The sequence below is a fragment of the Bradysia coprophila genome (assembly GCF_014529535.1).
Source record: "Bradysia coprophila strain Holo2 chromosome X unlocalized genomic scaffold, BU_Bcop_v1 contig_173, whole genome shotgun sequence".
NCBI classification, from domain to species: domain Eukaryota; kingdom Metazoa; phylum Arthropoda; class Insecta; order Diptera; family Sciaridae; genus Bradysia; species Bradysia coprophila.
The window spans coordinates 5,746,769-5,758,239 of NW_023503302.1; the positions used below are offsets into that span (position 1 = coordinate 5,746,769).

The window sequence follows — 11,471 nt, forward strand, 5'->3', positions numbered from 1 at the left end:
TGCAAAGTTGTTTTTGGCACTGTTTATTGCTAAAAGAGGTGAAGACTCATTTCGCTACTTGTTCCATAAATAACTCTTTTGATGAATGCATTGAAATGATGTGTTATTTACGCACTAAATGTGAGGTAGGTCAAAACTGTAAACTTTGGGGACGTCATATTGATCGCCATTTCATTATATACGCGGGAACACACCACTTCTGATCTTACATTTAAAGTAATGAGATAAGTTTACTTCAAGCAAATTTAGGTTCTGAGAAGCAGTACAGTGGCACCCAAACTTTCCACTAGTGGTTACTCCACAAACTAAGAAGAGAATCTTCTGTGTGTTAAAAATTTATATGAAAAATATCCACTGAACGGTTAAAATTTTGGACCAGCTATCTTCTTAGGTGACTTAACCTGTTCTTTCGGAGCCGACAATGTAATGTGACATGAAAGTAGATATACCGACGTCAAAGTACAAATAGTCATTTGTGTACCAGTTTTAGACGATTGATTTTAGGCAATTTCGCGGATTGTAGACCGAACGAAGTGAGCCCCGAAGCCCCGACCACCCTGCCCAAAATCGTTTTTCAGCCTTTTCCTTCTTATACAATCGTCTTGAAAAAAAATCCCTTCTCTTTCGTAGAATACTGTGGGTCACTCGTTCCTAACCCCTAACATTTTCATGAAGTGACAATTTTACATTGCAATGACATCCTTCTTACCAGTTTCCTTCACTATCGCAGGTTGCTTGTTATTAAATCGAAATTATTAGCATATATATATATGAAGATGGTAAATAAAACATTTGAAGGCATTTACTATATACCGGCTCATTAATAAGTCTTTGAACCTGTCTTCGTATCTCCATTAACATTTTTTTTCTATAAAATTTCGCAACCAAAAAAATATCAAAAATATTGAGTTGAGAGTATACCAAAATAAAATAGATTCTAACGACGAACCAGTTCGGCTATGATTTTATGAGAATTAGTTCGAGATCAAGTTCCTTTGGATATACCTACATTACTAGTTGTGAGTCCAACGCTGTGAAATGAGACATTGATCGTTCAAGTATGAAATTAATTAATTAAGAAAGTGCTCGCTTCGAAAAATGGCTGAACGGTTAAAGCTGAGAAGATTAAATCGTTTATTCGGTGAGTTTATGCTATGTATTTAGACGTGATTTTGAAAACTGTTCCATCCGTCAGAGATATACCACACCAAAATATTAAATTTCCGAACGAAACTGATGCCTCGCAATATTTCCACAACATTCCGAAATTGCTCTCCATGTCATTCTGTTTAAAGCTTTTAATCTTTCACAATCGGTAGGCATATTAAATTAATGAATTAAGACAAACTATATTTTACTTCATTAGTTTTAACATGCATACTGCCCAAGGGTCCAAAGGTTTTTTTTTTTGCATATCGATTTGGTTAACTTCAATTATTCGAACCAGTATCAAATATTTGGTCTCTGATGAAGGCAACTGACTGCATTATATATCAACAACAACTGTTAGAATATGATTTACATACGAAATTTTTGATGATGACTGCAGACGTATAATTCAACGGTGTGAATAACACTTTTAGAGGACTTTATGCTTCTCTCAACTTTTGATTAGCTTCATACACATTTTGATGAAATAATTTTTTGTGAGTGATGGCTCTTTTGATATGCCAGAAGAATACATGTTTGTTCAGTTTTTGTCTCAGCCGTATAAATGTACAACTCTGTCATTTGTGATAACAGTAACTTTTGTTCTTTAGCCAAACTGTCACGGATTATCGTAAGAAATGTTGGAGCCATTACATTCGGACTGGCTGTGGGTTTTTTCCTAGCTTCTGTAGCAAGTCCTAATCCATGGATACATTGGACTAACAAGTAGAGAAAAACTAACAAATTTTGCCAAGCAATGATCTAACCATTTACCAGAAATCAATCAATATTCAGGGAGAAACATCTTTTGGATGACTTTACCGTAGCAAACGAATTAAGTAATGAGGTGAGGGTCCTATGCTGGATTATGACTACCGCCGAAAATCATAAGTCAAAAGCGTTACACGTTAAAAATACTTGGGGTCGCAGATGCAATAAGTTGCTGTTTATGAGTAACGTTGAAGGTTGATTCAATGATGCATTTGAAGAGTTTTTCATCGTTGACTTACATTCTTTCTCGATAATTACAGACAGCGACCTTGATTCGATTGGATTAAATATCACTGATGATCATGATCATTTGTGGGGGAAAACGAAACTATCCTTCGAGTACATTTACAAACAGCATCTCTATGACTATGATTGGTTTCTGAAAGCTGACGATGATACCTACGTGATTGTGGAAAATTTACGCTACTTGCTGCATCAGTATTCCACCGAAGATCCTATATACTTTGGGAGCCAGTTTCAAGTCGTATTACCATCCTATCATTTTCACCAGGTATTACAACTGTACTCTTAATCAACATACCCCTTTCACTACTCACGTCACTATTAAAGGAGTTTGTGGATACTCTCTCCCCTTGTGTCAAGCAAAACATTAGAATAAATTGGTTAGAACCTTCAGATGAGTCATTGAACGGAGTCGAAGACTTTCACAAACGGCTTTCATCTCTTATCAAGTCAAATCTCAATATTACTATGAAAATCTTCTCAAATTAGTTGTCATTCATCTAGTTAACAAAAAAAATCAAACATTTAGGTTAGCTGGATAAAATTGACCACTAATTTGACATACCAAATGACATTGACAATGATCTATAGGTTTGTTCCAAGGTCATTTCGAAATGTCAAATCTCATCCACAGAAGGCAACTTAACCTCAACTTTTAGATTAACGAAAAATTCGGGCTTGCAGTTAATTGGAACAAACCTATAAGCGTTCAACTCTAATAGATTTAGTCCAAATGACGTTTAAAATAGCTTCCGTAATTAGTTGCGCAAGTCCATGCCTCGGACGCGTGCTAAACTTTGACACACGCAGGCTCGGACCGTCGAACTAAAAGGCTCTCATATGTTATTCACGAAAAACGCGCTTTCAGTCAGTTAAAGGCGCCAAAACACTTTTAAACGGCCAAAATAAAAAAAAATCACAAAAGACGAACATCGGATGATCCATGTCACCCTATATACGACACACATGTCTATCGAACCCGTGTCTTTGCCCGTATTTCACTCGCCGAGTGTACTATATTTTACTTTTTTGTTGGTTTTGATTGCAGATATACATGTCCGGCGGAGCAGGATATGTGTTGAGCAGAGAAGCCGTACGTAGACTAGTTGAACGGGCTATTCCTAACGGCAACATATGCCTAGGAGGTGATCTCGGACCTGAAGATGTTGTGCTAGGTAAGACTTTATTTCTCAATTCGAATTCAAACGACGCACTACATGAGTGGTTGTAGTGACAACTGTCAAATAGAGTACTATTTTGTATGAATTTTTTTTACACATTTTTTTAAAGTGTAAAATTTCGTATATGATACACTGTCCCACTCCAGTTTTATTACTCAATGTAGAGTACAACGAATGCTTGAAGAGCGTTGACTCAACAAATTACGTATCAAATCAACAGCAAAGAGTTTCTGCCACTGTTTAGATCTGATTAATTAATTTATAAGCAACTAAAATGATGCTTTGCACTTAATAGTACTGCTCAAAGATACCGCCACATCTCATTAGGCCATGGCGAGAGTCATACCTTTTCGTATGTAAAAGTTTAGTGAATCATAAGCAGAATGAAATATCTTTCAAATCGAGTCATCACTAAGCCATCCTGCATACGGACACATAGCAAATCAATTTTTTTAAAGTTAGATGTAAAGAAATGTTTCCTATCTGCAGGTTATTGTCTTTCTCACGTTAACGTAAGTGCTGTCGACACTCGAGATAGTACCGGACGCGAAAGGTTCTTTCCTTTCGAGCCTACAGCACATTTAGTACCCAGCCCCAATGACAACGCGTCGGATTATTGGTACATTAAATATAGCGTTCACGAGATCAAAGATGTAAAGAGATATTTAAATTTCAATTTGACAATTTCTAATAATTTTTTATTTATTTTGCGACGGATATAGGGCTTGAAATGCTGTTCGAACAACGCAGTATCGTTTCACTACGTAAAACCGAGCGATATGTACGTGTTGGACTATTTAATTTATTCTTTACAACCATACGGAATCGTAAGGCATCCACAAATTTTAAATAGATCATTGACGGAACGGAAGGAATCTAAAAGTGATTTGAAAAAGTGGTCTCAGTATTTTTTCTGGATGAGTTAACCTGCTATTAGTGTCCTCTGAATAGCAAAACTTCAATTCAATAAAGCAAAAAATGTTATTAAATTGAAAATAATTGGATCCTAGCACAGCACTGCTACTAGCATGAACACTGAATTGACAAGTGTCGGATTTGGAGGCTACCGTTTAGGTTTGTTTGTATTGTATGTTTTAACTCATACAACGGAAACAAGTCATCTATCTGTAGAACATAAACGCAGTGCCTACTGTGATTTCATCAGCCTCCGAATATTTTCAATGTTCGTGCTAAAAGCAGTGCTGTGATCCTAGGAAGTTAATAGACTCGAAATGATTGTATGTTTTTTGCATCTGTGAAAGGGTTAATTTGGAAACTATAGACTGTTGAGATGCATGAGATGCATAACCTCACAGTTATAAAAAGATCATTCCAATTTTCGCCTGACGTGTTTTTTCTGAAAAATTTGACGACGATGCGACCAGAACGTCAATCATAATGAGATATATCGTTATTAAAACCAAACTGTCAAAATTTTAGTCAGGCGTGTTCTATCGGTTCTATCCCAGCCGTGAGGGGCCGTGCTTATCATTTCTCTGCTCTTAGGTCTAGATAATACGAAATATTTCAAATTTTTTCGCTTGTTGTCTCTTATCAATGTAAATTGAAGAACCTACAATTGGAGTATATGCATTGGTCGGTATAGACAATGTATGTAAACACAGTTGTTAATACTTTGAGCACTATTAGGGCACGTCAGTTTTCTTTTCGAACGACCAATCCAAACGAAAACATAGATGGTAAGTTTGATAGATCAACATGTAATTTTCACTGCATTGAAACAAAATGACAGTGAGAAATCTGAAGAATCTCTCAAGCGATAAGACTTTAAAAACTCACATCCCGTATTCAAAGACTTATCGTTTTGGGGATATTGGCCTAATAAAAAAAATATTTCCCCTTTGTTCACGCTCCACAGACTGATATTTTTCTTTGATGTTTAGATTTGTGCATTCAAAATTTCATAAGTGCGCTTCAGAATTTTAATTTTAAGATAAATTTACATTAAAAATAACTTTTTAACGAAAACTTAATGTTTTATTTTGAATTATCAGCACACTTATGGCGTGAATTGGTTGAAATTTTTACGATATCAAAAACCTACATTTTGCTATTATGCTGTTAAGGCGAGTTCACAGATCGTGATAAAAAGAGTTTACATCAAGCGTGAACAATATTGACAGACAATGAATGAGATTAAAATGCCAAATATTTTTCACGCTTGATGTAAACTCTGGTATTGCAAGCATTTTTTATGTATTTTTCATGTCTTTTCGAACTGTGTAGTTAATATTTCATTTACATCGAATCGAGGAAATCACTGGAAGTCATTATCAGGTGTGACCAACTCTCTAAAATCGGTCGATTTGGTGTTGAGGAATTTCGCGCCGTGTCATTCAGAATAGCCCACAAAGTGACATCTTCCTTATACAAAATGTGTCATTTTGTCAATTATTGTGAATGACGCGGCGCGAAAGTCCTAGCAGCCGTCGATTTATCTTGAACGCATTCATATTATTTTTGTCAAAATAATATGAAAATGAGTGAGTTATAATCCGTTTTGTTATGTCCTCCGCGGTGACATTAGACAATAGGTATATTCTCCAGAGAGAAATCAAGAAATCAATCTGGTGTTTCTAGGTAGTCTGGGTCTGGGTCTCGAAAAATTGTTGTGATAGGCAAAAATCGCAGGGTACACAGTTCGTGAGACCATGTAAAATGCCTGAAAACTGGCTGTTTACATCAGGTTCACATCATGCATGAAAAAAATATGACAGATGATGGCTCACACATTTTCTGTCAATAATTTTCAATCATTTTGCAAAGGGAAAACACTATTCGCAGGCAAGTTCGCCTGCCAATAGCATCCTTAGTAATAATTTGGCAATTGGCAGCTGCCTGCGAATAGTCACTACGTTTATTTTAAGGCAAAACAGAAATAAACTGAACAGATTTCCTTCACATAAAATTCGAATTTTTAAAAAAGAAAAATACAAAATCGTCTACCTACTTAATGATGGCCGATCTTTCCCATCCGGATTAAGTACTGCCAACCGGCATATCACACTACAGAACAAAATGACAGCCATGACAGCACTGATTATTTTGATTCTGAATAGACTGATAGGTTATGTCATACAATTTTCTTTCAAAACATCAGTTCAGTCGAAAGTATCAGCCACAATTTCAATAAGTAATACGATATTAATTGACAATGTTGTCCTCTTCGATTCGGTTGGCCGGTTTGCGTAGATTACGGTTCGTCCGTTATCAGTCAACATCTATTGAGACAAAAAATACCGATGAAAAAACAGAGATTCGTCAATCCAATGATTTAAACTGGGATAAGATAAAGACGGTGTTTGCCAGACAGCCGAAGAAACCAGCCCGTCCTCCATTGATGAAGAATTTATTCACCGCAAAATTCGACTCCGAACTAATTGCATTCCCGGAAGTTGTTAACCGTGAAGATATGGCTGAGCTGCACAAAACGGTCGATCAGTCGAAGGAATTTTTTCGTACAGTCAACTCGTCAGAAATCAATAAATTGGGAATGATTCCATCGGAAGTGGTAGATGGTCTAAGAAATCTAGATGCATTTGGAACGGATGTTCCGCGCGACCGAGGTGGACAAGATTACTTTGTCACCGAAAGTTGTTTGAGAAATGAATCGGAAGCGGTCGACGTAAATGTGATTCGCACGTTAAATGCTCATCGATTGGTTACACAAATTTTGACTGAATGCGGTACAGAAGTGCAGAAGGCAAAATTTCTTCCGCTATTAGCTAAAGGTTGTGATAATACGCCACAGTTCTATCGACTTTACAAATTTAATCTAATTACTTCCAGGTGACATATTTGGAACGGTTGCAATCATTGAGACGGATTTGCCTGCAAATGGATTCTTAAACACTACCGCAGTGACATCACTCAGAGGTGGTGAATGGACTTTGAATGGCAAAAAATCGTTTGTGATCAACGGAAAGAGTGCGGACCTGTTTCTGGTGCTGGCTGGTACAAAAATCTTAGATAAAGTTGGCGACAAGATTGATTCGATTACAGCATTTTTGATCGAAAATGACTTGACTGGTGTCGAAGTGAAGGAGTCGGAAAGAACATTAGGATGCAACGGAGTTCAACATTGCGATGTTACATTCAACAATGTTGAATTGGATGAAGGTAAAGTGTTCCGTCCTATCAATCGTCTAATAGAATGAATCAGATTAACTTATGTATGAGCAAGTAGTCACAACATGAATTCCCGTTCACTCATAACTTTCGAAGAAACTTTGACAAATTTATATTTCAACACCAATCGAAGCTTCTGTCGAGAGTCTCTTGAATACACGAAACACTTGAAACGTCTCGTAACTTTAATAACTCGAGAGCAACTACTAAGTCAGTTGTAACTAGAGGTGTGCACCGGGTGGTTTTTCTTCTATCGGCGTAACCGTCGGCGTTGGGTCTAAATGACACCCTAGACCTTTGCACTCTTCAGAAGACTTTTAAGTAATAAACTAAAGAATCAATTTTTTTAGTTTGTAGAAATCGGCGCGAGGTAAAGTTAAAAGTTATAACGGATACGCCGACAATTTTCGAGAGTTTCTTCAAAAAGTCAAAAAATTATCGGCGTAAACTCTATAACTTTGTAATTTGCCTCGCGCCAATTTCTCCAAACTAAAAAAATTGATTCTTTAGTTTATTTCTTAAAAGTCTTCTGAAGAGTGCAATGGTCTAGGGTGTCATTTAGACCCAACGCCGACGGTTACGCCGATAGAAGAAAAACCACCCGGCGCACACCTCTAGTTGTAACTCACAATCAACCGATCGTGGATAAGTACTCCATTTCTTCAGGTGTCTTTTACGTACTAAGAGTTCGCAACATGTACCTCTTAACATTGTGATTCTTTACAGGACATGTCATTGGCACATTCGAAACTGGATCCGCTGTGGCGCAAAAATTATTGATCAAATCACGGCTACAAGCTGGCATTGTAAGCGTCGTTATGATGAAAAAGATTATAAATCTTCTGACAAAGTATTGCATCGACACTTCCCAAAATGGCGTCAAACTGATGTAAATTGACTTGTCTACAATAGTCGGACGCAGCCACATTAACTTTTCATTTTGCTTTCGATTATTCAGGGAATTGGACCTCTTCAAGAATTATATATCGAAAGCAGTCTGTGACGCCTATGCATTGGAGAGTATGATTTATTTAACAGCCGGTATAATCGATGGATACGAGAATGCAGATGTTGACATGGAATCAGCAATCATTAAGGTAGGAATTATGTTGAAAGATAGCTACTTTGAGCGGTACTGTGTTAAATACTATTAGCTGAGCATGCAGTCATTCCAATTGAGCATTTTTACTTGTTGTGGCACTTTTGTTTATGAGCTATGAAAGGGCCCTAAAGTATAAATCTGGATTTTATGTCAAAGAAAGTCGTAGATCTGTCTACTATTCGAGATGGTGCCGGTCTGCCTGATATTCCATTTCTCATCACGTTAACATTCCTTACCTGAAAACTGGAGGACTCATTACCTCTGGCTTCAAAGTGTAACGTGATTGAGCTCGAAAACGTACGAGCAATTTTGTGTTGCAACAAATCAGATTACACTGGAATAAGCTGCATAATTGTCGATCTCACCAAGGCAAAATTGATGGTGTGTTGCTGATTGCAATTATTGTTGCCTGAGAGGCAGACTCTAGTCTATTAAAATCTGCTAAGCCTTTAGTATTACTATCAAGGGTTGTTTAAATTGCTGATAAACTGTCCTTCCTTACTAAATTAGAAAGTTTACATTAATGAAAAGTCTTGATTACAAAGAGCTGAGAACATGTTTTGCATCTCAACTGACCACTAAAATTGACATTTACAGGTTTTTGCCCATCAGAGTCTGCTGAAAATCGCGTTATTGCCATTGAATTCTCTGGGTCCAAAGCTTACGGTCGAAGGAGAACCCCTAGCCGAACTCATCAAAGATACACTTCATTTGTACACACACGGAGAGCCAATTGATCAGCTAGTTCAGTACATTGGACTAACTGGTTTACAACACGCTGGGGTTAGTCATTCGGAACACTGTTGAGGATTGATCGAATTAAAGAATCTTTTCGTTTTCTTGTAGGTTGAAATGGCTGGTGATGTGAAGAAGGTTCGGAATCCGTTGTTCAATCCCTCCTTTATATTCAAGCGCATATTGGAGACCAAAAGCATCGAAAATCTCAAACAGTCGCTGCACATAAATCATTATTTACATCCGTCACTCGATCCAGCTGCCCAATGGCTGGAATTTTCGATTTTACGTTTGCAAATCGGAACCGAACTTCTGCTAGCTCGTCACGGTGTCCAGATACTGGATAAACAGATTGAAGTTCGCCGTCTGTCCGATTGTGCAATACAAACGTACGCAATGTTTGCCAGCGTATCCAGAGCGTCACGTTCATATTGCATTGGCTTACAGTTTTGTGATTATGAGATGTTGATAGCTAGTGCATTTTCGTTCGATGGCATGGTACAGGTGCGACAATTGGTGCGCGATATCAGTGAAGGACCGTATTTGACCAACGACATGAATCATGTCAAAATATCGAAACAAATATTCAAAGAGAAGGGCTACTTTCCCATACATCCATTGACTAGGAATTTCTAATTTTCTTTTTAGTTTATCTTTTGTAAAAAGTCGTGAGCAGAGTGGTTTCGTTGTCAAATATATAGAGAAAAGATGAAAAATTAGAAAATCAAGTTTACATCAAGTTTATGGATCACAGACTCTGACGAAGAGACGCTTGCGTCGTCATAATTATGTGTGCTACTTAGAGGTGTGCACCGGGTGGTTTTTCTTCTATCGGCGTAACCGTCGGCGTTGGGTCTAAATGACACCCTAGACCTTTGCACTCTTCAGAAGACTTTTAAGTAATAAACTAAAGAATCAATTTTTTTAGTTTGTAGAAATGGGCGCGAGGTAAAGTTAAAAGTTATAACGGATACGCCGACAATTTTCGAGAGTTTCTTCAAAAAGTCAAAAAATTATCGGCGTAAACTCTATAACTTTGTAATTTGCCTCGCGCCAATTTCTCCAAACTAAAAAAATTGATTCTTTAGTTTATTTCTTAAAAGTCTTCTGAAGAGTGCAATGGTCTAGGGTGTCATTTAGACCCAACGCCGACGGTTACGCCGATAGAAGAAAAACCACCCGGCGCACACCTCTAGTGCTACTGTTGGTCTCAATCTAGTTAGACAAAAAAGGCTTAAAGGGTAAAAGTGACGCAAGTCGTTGTATCACTAAAAGTGTGACGAATTCTGCAACTCAAACAGTTTAAAAAAGAAAATTTTACCCCAAAGAAAATTATGTCGCAAATGGCAGATGACTCTGTTACCTTCTTATAACTGAAATTACCTCGACATCTGCCACTTGTCGACAGTTTTTCAGAAAAAATTTTATTGGTAAAATGTTTGAAGTTTCGACGCGGAATGCGTCACACCTTGCAATATAAGCTACAGGCTGTCTAGACCTAATTTGTATACCGCTTCGGTCAAACCCAATTTGAACTACTGACTACTGACCGTTAAGTCAACTGTCACTTCCGTTGAGAGTAACATATTTTGCTGATTCTTCTTCTTCGGCGACTACTTCCGTTAGATTCTTTTTAGATTTTCGCACTAAGTTGTATTAGAGGACATGATACACCTAAAGATTATTATGAAAAAAATTGTGGTATTAAGATATCTTCAACGAGCTGAGGCAAGAGTTAGAAAATGTTAAGCTCAGTCAAATACTATTGCATTGAACACTCTCCATCTCGTATACAGTGAGCTTGAAAAAAGTCTAAATAAAAAAGTCGTTGCATACGAAAAAATTTTATGGATAATTATTTAAGACCATGTGACGAGTTTATATCAATTATTAACAAAAAAAGTTAACGGTACTTTTTTGAGAAAAGTCAATTTGAAAATATTGTCAACCCTACTCAAAGTTTTTGACTTGTTAAAGTCAATATATTTTGATGCCACATTCACCACTTGATAGCCTCACGTCTTACCTTTACAACGACACCTCATTTGCTATGATCCGAACTGCATAGACCATGCTATTAGAGCTGACCTACCAATAACTGGTCCTACTCAAAATGTTATTAAATTGATCAAGAAAGTAAC

At 37.2% G+C, this 11,471-nt stretch overlaps 2 protein-coding genes and 1 long non-coding RNA gene across 4 annotated transcripts in view; all 3 read left to right on the forward strand.

Moving 5' to 3' along the window:
- The first annotated feature begins 600 nt into the window (after positions 1-600).
- LOC119068316 (glycoprotein-N-acetylgalactosamine 3-beta-galactosyltransferase 1-like) lies at positions 601-4,321 on the forward strand. 2 transcript variants are annotated; one of them, XM_037171864.1, is made up of 7 exons: positions 601-1,141; positions 1,761-1,875; positions 1,927-2,114; positions 2,181-2,431; positions 3,212-3,338; positions 3,834-3,997; positions 4,067-4,321. In XM_037171864.1, the coding sequence occupies exons 1-7, from the start codon at positions 1,099-1,101 to the stop codon at positions 4,268-4,270; spliced, it is 1,092 nt and encodes a 363-aa protein (XP_037027759.1). In that variant the 5' UTR covers positions 601-1,098; the 3' UTR covers positions 4,271-4,321. The 2 variants fall into 2 exon arrangements, with proteins under 2 accessions (XP_037027759.1, XP_037027760.1); XM_037171865.1 differs by having other exon boundaries at positions 1,945-2,114.
- Positions 4,322-5,997: 1,676 nt separating this feature from the next.
- The window catches only part of LOC119068327, a 134,481-nt gene continuing 129,007 nt past the window's right edge, over positions 5,998-11,471 (forward strand). The window contains exon 1 of the long non-coding RNA XR_005086132.1: positions 5,998-6,040. This is a non-coding gene — a long non-coding RNA (uncharacterized LOC119068327). The remainder of the gene's footprint in view (positions 6,041-11,471) is intronic.
- Positions 6,400-10,045, forward strand: LOC119068320 (complex I assembly factor ACAD9, mitochondrial). Its single transcript, XM_037171876.1, has 6 exons — positions 6,400-7,096; positions 7,155-7,484; positions 8,220-8,382; positions 8,452-8,590; positions 9,193-9,378; positions 9,442-10,045. The coding sequence occupies exons 1-6, from the start codon at positions 6,520-6,522 to the stop codon at positions 9,964-9,966; spliced, it is 1,920 nt and encodes a 639-aa protein (XP_037027771.1). The 5' UTR covers positions 6,400-6,519; the 3' UTR covers positions 9,967-10,045.

What these genes read in the sequence shown, in the direction of transcription:
- LOC119068320 (XM_037171876.1), top strand. Translation starts at nt 6,520, where the DNA reads ATGTTGTCCTCTTCGATTCGGTTGGCCGGTTTGCGTAGATTACGGTTC. An exon ending in TCTTCCGCTATTAGCTAAAG is followed by an intron (nt 7,097 to 7,154) that starts GTTGTGATAATA and finishes AATTACTTCCAG; the next exon opens with GTGACATATTTGGAACGGTT. An exon ending in CAATGTTGAATTGGATGAAG is followed by an intron (nt 7,485 to 8,219) that starts GTAAAGTGTTCC and finishes GATTCTTTACAG; the next exon opens with GACATGTCATTGGCACATTC.
- LOC119068316 (XM_037171864.1), top strand. Translation starts at nt 1,099, where the DNA reads ATGGCTGAACGGTTAAAGCTGAGAAGATTAAATCGTTTATTCG. An exon ending in AAGATTAAATCGTTTATTCG is followed by an intron (nt 1,142 to 1,760) that starts GTGAGTTTATGC and finishes TTTGTTCTTTAG; the next exon opens with CCAAACTGTCACGGATTATC. An exon ending in GCGTTCACGAGATCAAAGAT is followed by an intron (nt 3,998 to 4,066) that starts GTAAAGAGATAT and finishes CGACGGATATAG; the next exon opens with GGCTTGAAATGCTGTTCGAA.